The sequence below is a fragment of the Giraffa tippelskirchi genome, chromosome 8, assembly GCF_054371585.1.
Source record: "Giraffa tippelskirchi isolate mGirTip1 chromosome 8, T2T-mGirTip1v1.2.pri, whole genome shotgun sequence".
In the NCBI taxonomy this organism is placed as follows: domain Eukaryota; kingdom Metazoa; phylum Chordata; class Mammalia; order Artiodactyla; family Giraffidae; genus Giraffa; species Giraffa tippelskirchi.
The window spans coordinates 81433053-81448985 of NC_137282.1; the positions used below are offsets into that span (position 1 = coordinate 81433053).

Genomic DNA, 15933 nt, shown 5'->3' on the forward strand with positions numbered 1-15933 from the left:
AGGAGTTCCAGTGTATCAAAAAAAACTAACAGGGGACCTGTACTAATTATAGAGGAAGCAGATGGTGCTGGTGCTACACTCTTCCCAGGTCTGCTGAGGACCTCCACAGAGGCGTAGAGCTCTGTGAAAGCCATCAAATACTTTCATAACTTTGTTCCTGCCAGCCAGTCTAAACCTAGTCACATTACATACACACACACTCACGCACCACAGTAAAAGTGAAGTAAGTCAGACAGAGAAAGACAAATCATATGAAAGATATCCTATGGTATCATTTATATGCAGAATCTTTTTTTAAAAAGGTGATGCAAATGAATTTATCTACAAAAGAGAAAAAGACTCACAGACTTCAAGAACGAACTTATGGTTATCCGTGGGGGAAGGCAGTGGGAGGGATAGACTGGAAATTTGAGATTGACATGTACACTTGCTATATTTAAAATAGATAACCAACAAGGATCCACTGTATAGCACCAGGAACTCTGCTCAATATTCTGTAATAATCTAAATAGCAAAAGAATTTGAAAAAGCATAGAAAAAATAAATTTTGCTGCAGATTTATTAGGAATTCGGAGCAGAGCTATTATATGCTACAAAATGCCATAGCATAGCCTAAGACTCTCAATTAATCTAAAGGTCTCTGCCATATGTGGTGGTTATCACATCAGTTCAGTGTGTCTCTGCCTGTCCCTCATCACTCATCCCCTTCTCTTCTCTAGCTACTTAAGTTCTCCACATCCGTGCCCATGTTTTCTCCTATACACACAGCAGCCATTTACCTTTTAAAGGAAAACAGAGCAAGTCATCTGTCCACCAATACTAATACCTCGTTCTCAGCCGCATGGGATCATCATGCCTGTGACCAAGCCCTTGGAGAGCCAGCCACCATTCTCTCAACCACACACTAATCCTGTCCAATTTCTCTGGCCCAAAGAGAACACAGCAGGGACCTATCAGTCCAGTATGCTTTCCAGCACGCTTGTGGCCACCATGAAATAAAGTGCAGTTTCAAAGAAGAGAGACCGCAGTTCTCCATGAACATCTGTGAGCTTTATCACTTAGTGTAAATAGATTTTCAGTCAGTCTCACTGGAGTCCCATGAACAATATATAATTCTTCAAATCACATCATCTTAACTATGATTCATCTCTTCCTGTATTTGTGCTGTGATTCTAGCTAATCAGACTAGAACATTAAACTATGACTCTCTTGTTAGTAATACTTTACCTAGTCAATATGACAATGGAACTTTACGGAATATCCTTTCCTCTTTTCTCCTCTCAACTATTCTCTTAAAATATATACATATGGTAAATTAGAAAAACATTTGACAAGATCAACAAAACTTTCACAGACTTTTAAATAGACCAGGAAAAATTCAAATTACTAAAATCAGGAATGAAATCAGAGACATCACTACTGATCTTATAACAATGAAAAGAATTATAAGGGGAATGCTATAAACAACTGTATGTCAATAAATTAGATAATGTATATGGTGGACAAATTCCTAGAAAGATGCAAAATACCAAAACTGACTCAAGAAGAAATAGAAAATCTGAATAACCCTAAACAAGAGATTGAATTAGCAATTTTAAAACTTCCCACAATAAAAAGCCCAGTCTTAAATAGTATATTTAAGTTTTCACTGATAAATTCCACCAAACATTTAAAGATTTAATGCTAACTCTTCACAAACTATTTCCCCAAAACAGAAGAGGATGGAAGATTTTTCGGTTTATTCTGATGCCAGTATTACCCCATACCAAAACCAAACAAATACATTGCAAGAAAACTACAGACAATGTTTTGTATGAATATATATGAAAAATTCCTTAGCAAAATACTAGCAAACTTGAATCCAGCCCCATAATTAGGCCATGATCAAGGAATGCAAGTTTGGTTTAACATCTAAAAATTAATAAAAATAATATATCATATTAGTAAAATAAAAGACAAAACACACATAATCACCTCAATAATTTTTTTAAAAAAGCATTTGACAAAGCACAACTTGCTTTCATGATTAAAATACTCAACAAAGTAGCAATCAGAAGAAAATTACTCAACCTGAAAAAGGTTATTTATGAAAGAGCCATAATTAAGGTCATGTTTAATGATGTAAGACTGAATGCTTTCTATCTATAGTCGGGAACAAAACAAGGATGTCCGCTCTCTTCAGTTCTATTCAGCATTGTACTGGAGATTTTAACTGAGGCAATTAGTAAAATAAAAGAAATAAAAGTATTTCAGACTAGAAAGAGAAAAGTAAAATCATATATATATCAATGACATGATTTTATATGTATCAAATCTTTAGAAATCCACAAGAAAAAAATTAACTATAATAGTTAATGAGTTCAAAGAGATTGCAGGATATTCAATCAATATTCTGAAAGCAGTTGTATTTTTACAACTAAGCAATTCAAATATGAAAAGGAAATTAAGAAGACAAGTCTTTGATGTACAAGACCATTAAAGACATTAAAATACTTTGGAATAAAAATAAGAACAACAAAAAAAAGAGTGTAAGACTTTTAAACTGAAACCTACAAAGAAAAGTAAGAAAAAAAACAAAATTGAATTACAAAAATAAACATCTCTTGAATATCAAAGCATTCTTTGTGACTCCACATGGATAGAAACAAAGACAAGTTGCAGTAGAATCGGCACAGCATACAATGCTCAGTGGAACTCATCAGGAATCTCTTGCTTGCCAGAAGGTCTCACTGAACCAAACAAAAGCGTCTTCTTGCAGCAGTTCAAAGAGTTCCACCTTGATTTGCTGAAGCCAGTTCTTTAGACAAGCATTTAAACTTAGACTTCCTTTCCTTTACTTCTCTCTAGTAAGAAAGGATCCATGTAAACAGTCTCTTAAACACATCGTGTCCCACTTCCAGTTTTGAAATTCTACAATGATTTGTTTGGGATTTTCTCTTTTCCCTGCTCTTCTATGGCTGACTTTTAGTTTTGTCTGGGGTTTGACATTGATAATTTTGGATTGTCATGTCATCAGAGGAGTAGCCCTTGAGCCCGTGGTCCTCCAAAAGTGTCTTTCCCCTTTCTGGCATCTTCTAGAATGTGTTATTTTACCCAGACATCATGTAGTTTATCTCTCCCAGTGGCATCTGCAGAGGTGTCTGAGATGCTACCTGTCTCCCAACATTTCCATGCTTATGAAATCTGTTGACAGTAGTCCCTCACCCCAGAGCGTCTCTGTGTCATATCCACATAGCTGTCAGAAACGTTGAGAAAAATCTCAGGCTCTTCCTGGGACTTTGGGACACACAGAGACTCTGAGACAAGCTCAAGCCTCTCTGCATCGGCACCCTTGGCACTCATCTCTACTCTCTTCCCCAACACCCTGATGGTTTAGGGAAACCTACGGGGTGGTCCAAATTCCAGCATGCAAGTGAGAATTGGAGCATGGGTTCCCTCTACTCTTACATCCCCCAAGCCTGCTTCTCCTTCTCCTTGGACTTATAGCCCAGAGCAGGGAGGTGTTGGGATTCTAGGCTTTTCCTCATAAGTGTTCATCAGCACACAACTCTCTATTTTCCAGTCTTCTTTCCTCCCCCTTTCCAGTTAGATTCTCTTTATTTAGTTAAGAGAGAGAGAGGAGTGGATTGGCTTAGGATGAGGGAGGGAAGGGAGAAGTGTCTTATCTGACAAACAAATTGTTGCAAATCTTTCCTATCTTATGGAACGTGGCTTATGAAATGAAAAACCAGGAATTTAAAGTCTCTGTTTTCTAGTATCGCAATTTTCACTTGGGGTGATAGACAACTGCGGGAGGAAGGGCTAAAAGTTAATTGGGAAAATGTTCACTGCAGCACTATTTACAATAACCAAGACATGAAAGCAACCTAAATGTCCATCAACAGATGAATGGATAAAGAACGTGTGGTACATATATACCATGGAATATTAATCAGCCATTAAAAAGAATGAAATGATGCCATTTGCTGCAACATGAGTGGACCTAGAGATTGTCATACTGAGTAAAGTCAAACAGAGAGGAAGAAATATTGTATGACATCCCTTATATGCAGAATCTAAAAAGAAATGATACAAACGAAATTATCTGCAAAACAGAAACAGACTCACAGACTTAGGGAACAAACTTATGGTTGTCAGGGGAAGAATGGGGGGTTGAGACAGTTAGGGAGTTGAGGATCAACATGTACACATTGATATATTTAAAATGGATAACCAAAAAGGTCCTACTGTATGGCACAGAGAACTCTGCTCAAGGTCATGTGGCAGCCTGGATTGGGGAGAATGTATACATGTATATGTACGACTGAGTCCCTTTGCTGTCCACCTGAAACTATCACAACATTGTTAATCAGTTATACTCAAATATAAACTAAAAAGCTTTTTTTTTTTAAGTTAATGGGTAAGAGACACATGGTTTAACATTTTACAGTATCATTTGCCACATTTGCTACCTTCTTGACTAAAGCAGATGGTGGAAAAAACTTATATACATGGAATACTTGTGTGACAGGCAGGGAACCATGTACTTCAACAACAGAGCAACCCTCAGAATCAGATACTATTGGCCCATTTTGCAGATTAGGCAAGTACAGGTGAACAAGACTGCCAGGGACAGAATCAGAACCCAAGTGTGATTCAAAGCCCATGCACTATTTACTAGAACTCAGAGATTTTTAAAATTTTAAGCAGTAGAACTCCTTTATTTTTCAAACAAGATCCTACACAGAGAACTATACTATAAAACAGTCTTTTGTGCAGGAGGAAGGTTACCATTCTGTCTCGGAGCACCCTGACATTATTTTTGTCGGCTCTTCAAGTATAGGTTCATGGTGAGGATCAAAGAGGGAGACTTTCTTTTTTTCTTGTATTGTAGAATAGTTACATTACCATGCTGTGATCATTTCTGCTTACAGCAAAGAGAAACAGCTGTATGTATACATATACTCCCTCTTTTCTTTACTTCTTTCCCATTTAGGTCACCACAGAGCATTGAGTAGAGTTTCCTGTGCTATACAGTAGGTTCTCATTAGTTACCTATTTTATACATAGTAATGTATATATGTCAATCCCAGTCTCCCAATTCATCCCACCCCTCTTCCCTCCTTGGTATCCATATGTTTGTTTTCTATTTCTGTGTCTCTGTTTTCGCTTTGCAAGTAAGTTCATCTATACTATTTTTCTAGATTTCACATAAATGTGTTAATATTTCTCTTTCTAACTTACCTCACTCTGTATGAGAGTCTCAAGGTCCATCCACGTCTCTGCAAATGACACAATTTCATTCCTTTTTGTGGCTGATTAATACTCCACTGTACATGTACATTATCTTGTTTATCCATTCCTCTGTTGAAGGACATTTAGGTTGCTTCCATGTCCTATCTATTGTAAATGGTGCTGCAATGAACACTGGGGTGCAAGTATTTTTTTTGAATTATGGTTTTCTCTGCTATATGCTCAGAAGTAGAATTGCTGGATCATATGGTTGCTCTATTTTTAGTTTTTTATTGGAACCTCCATACTGTTCTCCTTAGTGGCTGTATCCATTTACATTCCCACCAACAGTGTAAGAGGGTTCCCTTTTCTAGAGGGAGATTCTCTTTTCCCTATTTCCGATCTCTTTTCAATTTCCAAGGCTGTACTTTTCTTCTTCTTGGGACTTTGCGATTACCTGAAACTTTTTGGGGAGAAAAATCAGACCACCTGCTGTGTTGAAGTTAAACTCTTCATTGGACCCAACAGAACAACAGATGGTGGAGCTCTGAGTTATGCGGTGTGCAGAGACCCCAGAGTGTAGAGATGGAGGTCTGGCACTCCTGGTAAGGAGGCCCTAGACAAAGGTGAACACTTTGAAGCCCTGGGTTCCATCACTTGCTGTCTGATCTCTAGATTCTCCCCCTTGACCCAGGAATCTGCCCTCTTTTCCCATCCTCTCTCCATTCATTTCTCTCCAACAGAATCCTTTACTAGTCTGAGAGATGGATGGAATGGTATTTTAGAGGGCAGGGGAATTAATAATCCTTTCTTTTGTCACCTACTTATGCCACTCTTCTCTTTAATTACCTCCAAGTCTCCAGATTTTTGAGATTCAAATGCCTGGAAGAGATTTGTCTTATCAGTGCTTTCAACTGGCATCTTCATTCCTCAAGTCAAGTGTTCAGAATGCCTGGCTGTTGCCTGGAAGATGAGATGAGAAAAAAAGGAAGTAAAACCCATGGGCAGGGGTAGGGAGGGACAGTGATTAATTGTTCCAAAACACCAGCAGACTGGAGCTAGACCCACAGCATACTGGCTCAGCCTCCTCCCCTTCCCCCCCGCAAACTCTGGTGGTTCCTAAGTTCTTATGAAGGACATGCTGCAAATGTGGACACAAAACACTACTCACAATGACCTGGCATGTTACTTAAAATAGATTCTTTTCTTTTGGGGGAGGCATTCTAAAATGATCAGTGTAGGCAAAATTCAGATTCCCATAAGGAACTGGCAAAGCTAAGAGTCCTTTGAGTGAAAAAACAAGTATAAGATGTGCATTGATATAAACTAGTTCCCTGCCTGCCCCTGCTCCTTTATTATTCTATGTTTAGCAGAAAGGAATCCCCTCTCTTCTTCCTGCAGGGAAGAGAGTTTGGCTAAGAAAGCACAGGACTTGAGCAGAGTTGGGGAACAGTTTATGCTGCTTGTAAAGAGGAAGACAGTTGCTTTGGAAAAGGCACAGGCAGCATTTACAAAGGAAAAAATGGTGAGAAGCTTCCCCAGGAGCAAGGCCAACCTCCCTCCAGTCATGGGGCTGGAATAAGAAAGGGCTGTCTTCTGCCATCTTCTCCTGAGGAGGGAAGGTAGGACCAGCACACGCACTCAATGCGTGAGTTGCACTCTTGTCCCTACCTCCCCTCACCTCCCAAGATGGAGGGGAAAGAGCCAGCCAAGATCCTGCAGGATCTCAGTACACAGAAACCCAAATCAAGAGTCTCAGACATGGCTGCCCAGTCTCTCATAGTCCAGGGTCCCTGTGATGACAGGTCAACTGCTTCAGTATGGAGTTCCCCTCTGAGTCAGTGTGGGGGAATTTAAAGTTTTGAATCACTCACACCTTTGAGATTCTAACAAAAGAAAAGACCTTTTTACCACTTCAAGTTTTAGGAGATTCATGGAGTACGCAGATTTGGAACCCTGGCTTTAGACTTCTGATTCTCTTTGAAGTCTCTTGGGATCAGAAATTGGAAATTAGAGAAAATGGCGCTGATATAAGCCTTAAAAGTTTTATTTCCCTAGGGACCGAGTGCAAGCTCTGCCTTGCCCAGATCTAAGTCCACTTGTCTGATAGGTCATTTAGAATCCTTTCGTCCCAAGACGGGATGCCTACCCCACGTCCCACAAGTGGGGAAGCTACTACTACCTGTGTTCTTCCTCGAGCACAATTTTGCAAAACCACTAAGTGTACAGCTCTTGCACAGGCTACTTATTCTCCCCAACAGTCATTCTCTTCCTCTTCATTTTACTAATATAATCTCCAGTTTTACTCGAGGACATAGTTACCCCTTTGCAGACTACATTTTCCCTTTTCTCTTGAAGCTAAAGATAAAAGTGTGTTAGCCACTCAGTTGTGTCTGACACTTTGCGACCCCATGGACTATAGCCCGCCAGGCTCCTTTATCCATGGGATTCTCCATACAAGAGTACTGGAGTGAGTTGCCATGCCTTCTTCCTAGAAATCTTCCCAACCCAGGGATCAAACCCAGGTCTCCTGCAGCTCTTGTATTGCAGGCAGATTCTTTACCACTAAGCCACCAGGGACACCTCTTAAAAACTTGGCCAAGAGTCAAATCATCTGGGAACTGTGCTGCCTCTCTGTGGCAATCCCACGAACAGTATCAGTCAGGGTCACTTTTCATGAGGACTTTGCCTATTCTGCTAGCTGTTCTTGGAGGTGCTGGGATCTAAAAGAATAGGTGAAGCATGGGGATGTAGAATTGAGGGCTCTTACTAATTCTCCCAGTTGCCTGAGTTTAGAGACAGGTATGACCATCAGAACAGTAGTCCTTCCAAAAGTGTTCCGTGCGGTGGTGGGAGCTAACCCCAAGGCAAAGAAATCTGTGCAAGGTCACGAGTCACAGCCTAGGATGGTGTCAATCCAGAGTTTTCTCCAAAACACAGTGGAGGTGCTGTCCCTGACAGTTGTGAGTAGGAACATGCCATGGACCATCTCAGGAAGGGACTGGGAGAGACCACAGGCTGCAAGTAGACCCACACCTTGGCAGCTGCCTATGGAAGCTCTGGAGCCTATAGCCATAGCCAGACAGCATCCCACTTTCCTGAAGGCTCAACACTCTTGTTCACACTTTTATTGAAATTTGGGCACCTCCTGCTATCAAACACTATTTCTGACAGAAACGTCTTTAGCAAAGGGTGACCAACTGGCACTCCACTATTTCCTTTTTGTTGCTTCCAAAGACAGACTGAAATCCTGTAAAGACACAACAGCTCTGGCATGTCATCTCTGACCAGAAAGAACACAAGCGACAGCAAGGCATGAGGCTGAAGACATGGGGTAAGGAGGAAAGGGAAATGAAAGAAGAGCCACAACAAGGAAAATATCGTGCTCCTGGAAATGAAACTTCACGGCGCTGGGACTCCCCCTGAGAAGCCTGGGGCCTGACTCAGCACATGCTGATAAATGCTAAAGAGGATTTGCTCAGGATGAGAGCAAAGTGAGACTTCCCCACTGCCATCTTCGCCTACTTGATACACTTGGGTGTTTTCCTTTCTGTTTTCCCATAGTGACTGGGCTCCCCAGTCCCTCCACTGAGCTGGCCTGGATGTCTCTTCGAGCAGAAGGCAGGGCCCATGGTTGCTTTCCACCTTACGGATAAAATCTAATCATTAATCAAAGAAGGTAAGTGACAGTGAGAGGGGAAGGTTAATACAGATCTCAGAGAATGTCTTTTGGGACTTTTTGAGTATTTTTTCAACAACAGATTTTAGCCAGTATATCTCTATAGCAACGTACTAGCTATTATTACTCTTGTTGCTGTCATTGCCCTTTATTGTCCTTTAATATTCAATCTCAAGATGAATGACTTTTACATTTTTCTCATTTGGGACAAATTACTAAGTGTTTAAAGGGCTATTTTATAGGCTTCATTCAAAAACTGACTCAGAGAAATACTTTTGGTCTTGAAACAGTTGTTTCCCAAGGGTATTGAAAGAGGCAATACACTGATGTCTGTCCCACTAACTCTATAACTTCTGTCAAGGATGGAAATAAAATTTCTGTTCCTAAAAGAAGGGTTGAGATAGTGAAGATTAACAAGAAGTTAAGATCTCAGCCTGAATTTTCCCAGGAGCATCTTTGTCCTTATTACTCAGGGAAAAAGAGGGAACATGGGATTTCCTAAAGGAACGTGTACCAAGTGAACAAACAACAAACAACCCGAGAGAGCACACCCCTCCAGCTGGAATACAAATTTTTAATCTTGTTAGAAGGTCAGTTCTCTGAGCACTTTAGGACTCTAACCAGTTATACACAAAGGGCATGTAACTTACTACAATGTGAAAATATAAGAAAACCTTATCCGTGTGCTCTGTCAATTTCACAAATGGTCTGAACGATCACAAAAAAAAGGAAGAAAGGAGAGACAGGATCACCTGATCCTGCGAGTCTTACGGAATCACTCTATTCTGCTTGTATTTGAGAAAAAAATAAAACACCTTTGTTATGATTCACCACATCATAGGGAACTCAAGAAGCTAGAGGAAGACAACATAAGAAGGAAGAGAAAGGAAGTGATGAGAAGAAATGATGAGAGACGAGAAGGAGAAAATATCAGCTCCAATCAAGCTGCCCCATCAAAGGACTGCTTGCTCAGATCCTGATTCCATGGTCAGAGGCTCCAGTGCCCTGAGCATCTTTCTGCTTTTGTTGTTCTCATCTCTCCACTTCTCCCATAGCCAGTAATGACAAGAAATACAGTAAACGTCTCTGTTTAGGCGGTAGGTAGAGCAAAGGGTTTTCTAAGTTTCTTAGAAACTTAGCTTTTCTAAGTTTCCAAAGGAGCAGCAAGATCTGGGTAAAGAAAATAGAGAAGGCACCATTGTTCCCCCAGAATCTCTAGAGGGGCAAGTGAAGCTTCTCATTTCTTTGAGCTCCCCACATTTAATATAGGTTTCTCTCTGAGGTCCTTCAGCATCTCCTGCCCCACCCGAAGAGAGCAAGTATACCCGTGGAAATCCCCTGAGCCAACTAGCACAGGCTGTACCAAAATATTGTGTCTTGACTTTGTTCTTTTACATCTTCACAACTAAAGGAAAGAGATACAATCAAAATGATAGTCCACTTGAATGATAAACAAGAGAATTTAAAGAGACATGACCCAATTACTCACCCGTGGAGTGACAGTCTGTGAGTAGTTCACGAGGTCTGTGTTGGTGGATGGCTATGATTTGTGATTTATCTTTGAGCACTTAGTTCATGGAAATTTATAATTGCAGCTTTCTTGAAAGGATGTTCAGCTCAACACGCAAAACACACCAATTTTTGTAAATCAGGTTTTTGATTGTCTAACTGAGCATTCAAAGAAAAATCAGAAGTGAGAACACAAATTATCATTTGATGCACAAAATTGTCACCGTTTATTTATATCACTCTTCATGGAAGATGTGTGGAAAATGCCAAAAGAAGGCCTCAGCAGATGGAGGAGGTAGATTGTGTCCCATTCTGTTGGCTTTTTGCTTTGAAATAGTCCTTGAATTTGTAGTCCAGTGTATGACGTTATAAACAGGGCACTCCATGTCTGACACTGGATCTGCCTCAACTCTGAAGAGGGGCTTCCAGGGACTAGCACAAATGCCCCACCTCTTCTTTTCACCTCTTACGAGATTGTCACAGTACCTGTAACAATGTGCTTAGTTGCTCAGTCTTGTCCGACTCTTTGTGACCCCATGGACTATAGCCCTCCAGGCTCCTCTGTCCATGGGGATTCTCCAGGCAAGAATACTGGAGTGGGTTGCAATGCCCTTCTCCAGGGATCTTTCCAACTCAGGGATCAAACCCAGGTCTTCTGCATTGCAGGCAGATTCTTTACCAAATGAGCCACCAGGGAAGCCCACCTGTAACAATAAGACAAGCTAACTCATGTGGCTTTCAAAGACTGTTTTACACTGGGGCAGGGGATGTTATTCATCTTGGTTACTATAGCCATTCTTGGGGCTTCCCTGATGGCTCAGAAAGTAAAGAATCTACCTGCAATGCGAGAGGCCTGGGTTCAATTTCTGGGTTGAGAAGAGCCGCTGGAGGAGGAAATGGCCACTCCAGTATTCTTGCCTGGGAAGTCCCATTGACAGAGGAGCCTGGCAGGCTACAGTCCATGGGGTCTCAAAGAGTCCGATACGACTGAGTGACTAACACCTTTCCACTTTCCCATAGCATTCTTACAGGTCCATAGGACCGATGCTATCCTATAACAGTGAATTGAACAGAAGTTTATAAGTCACTGTCCACTCAGCATCTCTGTAATTGTCACCCTACATTCACAGTCTTGTGGATTAAAAAAAAAAAAAAAAATGGTGAATCAAGACAGTGGTGTTTCATGGCCAGAATCCAGATTAGATTATCCATGACAAGACGTAAGCACACACACACAAAAAAACGTAAGCAAAAGTGCGCTGATGACAGAACTGCTATCTACCTATGACTTTGAACACAAATGATGTGGAAGAGCAGCCAACAATTACTAAGAAGTCATCCAGGCTTGGGCTTCCCCAGTGACTCAGCGGTAAAGAATCTTCCCGCAACATAGGAGTTGTGGGTTCGATTCCTGGGTCAGGAAGATCCCCTGGAGCAGGGCATGGTAATCCTTTCTAGTATTCTTGCGTGGAGAAGTCCATGGACAGAGGAGCCTGGCAGGCTACAGTCCATAGCAAAGAGTTGGATACTGAAGCAACTTAGCATGCACTCAGCCAGACTTGACAAATATCACTGTTTTAACCATGAGGCTGTGTTGAGGACAATTTTTTATGGACAAAATAGTTTAAGGAGAGTCTGGATGACCTCTATCATTGTCTCAGAATTCTGTCCTATGGATGTCGGTACCAGTGTGACATGCGTGTACCTTATGTTCTTGAAAAGCTGTGTGGCAATCAGATTTTCACAAATAGAATCCTATTTTAAATACACAGAGAAAACTATTGAATCCATTAAACAAAGAGTTGGCAGATTTTTTTCTGTAAAGAGCCAGATAGTGAAGATTTTACACTTTCTGTGATGTACAGTTTCTGTCTCAGTGACCTTACTGTGATGATACAATCACAAAGCAACCATATTTCAACACAACTTTACTTTCAAGACCAAAGTTTATGTGTTAGTCGCTCAGTTGTGTCCAACTCTTTGTGACCCCATGGACTGTAGCCTACCAGGCTCCTCTGTCCATGGAATTCTCCAGGCAAAAATACTGGAATATTGCCATTCCCTTCTCCAGGGGATCTTTCCAACTCAGGGATTGGACCCAGGTCTCCTGCATATCAGGCTGATTCTTTACAATCTGAACCACCAGAGAAGCCCATTACAAGAACAAGTAGTGGGCCAAATTTGGCTCCTGGGCCATAGCTTGCCAACTCCTACATTAAATGAATAATTCTCAAGTGTCTACTACGATGGATGAGGCATAAGTAACCACCAGGGATACACAAAAAAACACAACAGAAAAGTGACTGTGCTTGTGGAACTCTATCATGTATGTTCAGAGATGGGCGGTAGAAAATTTAAAATATATTTGCAGTAAACGACTTCATTAAGTGCACAATCTTCCTTTACAGCAACACTTACTCAGACAAGCAATTAATAAACTTTGTTTAGATTTTTGTCTCATGATTCTTTTAAAGTGGATCTAAGATAGTTCAAACCTAGATTTGAATCCACCAGCTCTATCTGAAATAAGGCCAGTACATTTGGGGGCAGCCAGGGATGCCAAAGAGGTAGCAGTCTCTGAAAGGCTCCGTCCCTTCCTTTCCTCTGCTTCTGCTTACAGCAGCAATCCTTTTACTCACACTTCCTGTTTCTGGCACTTGCCTTCTTTTCTTCTGTTTAGACTTCCCCCCTACTTCCCCCCTGTGGTTAAACAAGTATAAAGTCCTAAAGCTATAGATTTAAGTTGCTCACTCTCTCTCTCTCATTCATTCCTACGCATAGGCTCACGCGCTTGCTGTCTCCTCTATTTCTCTCTCAGAATGACACTTCTAAGTACTGCTTTGGGTATGCTTTTCTATTTACTTCAAGCTGTTTCTGGAGAAAGTGGCTATGCAGAGAATGGTGAGTCATTTCTGATTTTTCTTCAGGATTTCAGATGATCTCTAGCACCTATTTCAGTTGCTCAGATCCCTAATAGACTGGAGTGGGGCATTGGGTTAAATTTAAGGGAGTTTGAGGGCTTACCACGTAGTTAACCATTTTGCCTATTCTAACCACCAGGACAGGGGGCCTGGGGCCAACACTGCAAGTGGTCTGTAAAGGCTTAGAATTGTCAAGGGATGCATTTGACTCTCCCAATGTGAATCTTAAATATTTGTTGATGCTTCTGATCTTACAAAAAGAACACCCATAGAGACACAATGGTTATGCTTGTTGGAGAACCTTCAAGGTAACTTTACCTTGTCAAGAAAAGAAGCTCATTTTGTTTTGCTTTAGCTTTTTAGGAGGCTCCAAGAACATCACTTTCAAGATAAAATAATATTCAGAAACAACTGCTTTGTCTGCACTTACCTTTGCTGTTTTCTCAGCACCTACTCCAGTATCTAGAACATAGTAGACATTTAACAAATATTTGAAAATTTCTTCAAAATACTTTAGTTTTGGTGTGATCATGTGGTATTCTTAGTGAGTAACTGAATAGGGGTAAGATCTGAATGAGTTCTCTTTGAAATATATTTAACTGTATCCATGCCAATGAATTTATCATCATATAATAATTCTCTTTTGGATCCTCAAACACTTAGTACCTAGAGGCAGATGCTGTCTACTTTGTAAATCTATTGTAATTACAGCTGAAATTACGCAAAGGTGAAGTGGCCCAGAGGAGCCACCTGGAAGCTTGGACCACCAAATTGTTCCTGAAAATTAAATGCTTTCACTTTAAGACTTAAAAAGTATTTGCCTAGTGAAGATATCAAGCACATCAGCCTAATGACTCAGCTTAGATAGCTTAAGTCATGTAATCACTAAAGATGGAAATCCCTAGCATATTTTAGTTAATGCAATTGTCAGAGGGTTGACATTTTTCATACTGTGACTGTGAATGAACCACTTTGTGGGGGATGATAATTATTTCATGGTAAATGTTGTCTTGTGTCTATACAGATAGATCCTTGGCAGGTAACACATAAATCCTACCCTTTGGAATATAATATATCCCTTCTGCTTCCCCACCTCCCCCAGTGGTCATTTTATTTTAATAACAAATTAAGGATTCTAATTGAAAGCTGAGTTTTCACTTCAACTTTTTAAATTTCAGGTTATTTTTTAAGAGATGTGTAACCACCAATCCACATGATTACATCAAAATACTTCACAGTTTGAGATGTCAGGAATTCAAAATAATCAACTGTTCTTTGTTAAAGATAAGTTAGTTCTCTGATTAGCATAAGAATGATCAAGAGAAGAAGATATTTTTTAAAAACCCAAACCATTTATACTTTTAATCAACTAAGCCCTTCCAGTAGGGAAATTTCTAAACCACATTGTCTTGTCTATAATACATATTTCAAAAATTCTAATTTTTATAGTGAGCATTTTAAAAAACTCACTGTTCATAAGCTCTATGTAATTTCAAAGCTGTAGTCATAATAATGCCTTTGACAAAACATTCTTTTTCAAAGGAGCCCCCAAAGGTTTCATGTATATCCTTCGAATTAGAATTCTTTTTTTTTTTACCTTTTCTTTATTTCTCAAAAAATGTGATAATAGTCTTAGATAGCCCTTATTGAGTGCTTTCTGTGTTCTAAGCAAGATCTTTGTATTCAGTGATTTCCTCATAATAACACAAATTTAAATATCAGAACCCTGAAGCTTAGAGAGGACTTGATGAAGGATCACAGTTACACAGTGGAACAGCCAGGATTTAAATCCACATCTGTCTAGCTCTGGTGCTGGAGGTCTTAACCACTGTGTATATGACTCTTAACTAAGCTGAGAGCAGATATGACATTCTCTTTGTAAAATGCCACACAATTTTGCAGGTTATTGAGGGGAATTTTTTTGTTTACAAAGCAGCTTTGGCTCAGAATCAATGAGCTCAGAACCTGCTAATGAACCAATGAGCTGTTTCTCAAAACTCAGCCATTTTAACTGTATGACCATTACTTTTTTCTCTTTCATGGAAGTATCATTAATTTACAATGTTGTGTTAGTTTCAAGTATACAGCAAAGTGATTCAGTTATGCATATATAGAGACACACACACACATATGTATATCTTTTTCACATTATCTTACATTATAGATTATTATAAGATACTGAGTATAGTTCCCTGTGCTTTACAGTAGGGTTTTATTATTTACCTATGTTATATATAGTAGCATGTATACGTTAATCCCAAACTCCTAATATATCTGCCTCCCCTCTATCTTCCACTGTTCCCTTTGATAAATTAGGTAACTGTGTTTTCTATGTCTGTGAATCTTTTTATTTTGTAAATAATTTCGTTTGTATCATTTTTTTTAGATTCTACATATAAGCAATATCATATATTTATTTTTCTCTGTCTAACTTATTTATCTTAGTATGGTAGTCTCTAGGTCCATCCATGTTGCTGCAAATGGTATTATTTCATTCTTTTTCATGGCTGAGTAATATTCCATTATAGATATATATAGATATAGATATACTACATGTTCTTTATCAATTCAACTGTCAGTGGACCTTTAGGTTGCTTCCATGTCTTGGCTATT

The 15933-nt window shown here is 39.8% G+C and overlaps 1 protein-coding gene and 1 long non-coding RNA gene across 6 annotated transcripts in view; one reads left to right on the forward strand and one right to left on the reverse strand.

Moving 5' to 3' along the window:
• Positions 1–1969: 1969 nt before the first annotated feature.
• Positions 1970–10420, reverse strand: LOC145517749 (uncharacterized). Its single transcript, XR_014062305.1, has 3 exons — positions 10380–10420; positions 6061–6174; positions 1970–2843 (listed from the first exon to the last, which is right to left on the reverse strand). It is a non-coding gene; the product is annotated as an uncharacterized LOC145517749 (long non-coding RNA).
• Positions 10421–13144: 2724 nt separating this feature from the next.
• The window catches only part of IL7R (interleukin 7 receptor), a 34758-nt gene continuing 31969 nt past the window's right edge, over positions 13145–15933 (forward strand). For all 5 annotated transcript variants that reach the window (XM_081520880.1, XM_081520879.1, XM_081520878.1 and 2 more), the window contains exon 1: positions 13145–13300. In XM_081520880.1, the coding sequence (XP_081377006.1) occupies positions 13289–13300 (12 nt within the window). In that variant the 5' untranslated portion in view covers positions 13145–13288. The remainder of the gene's footprint in view (positions 13301–15933) is intronic.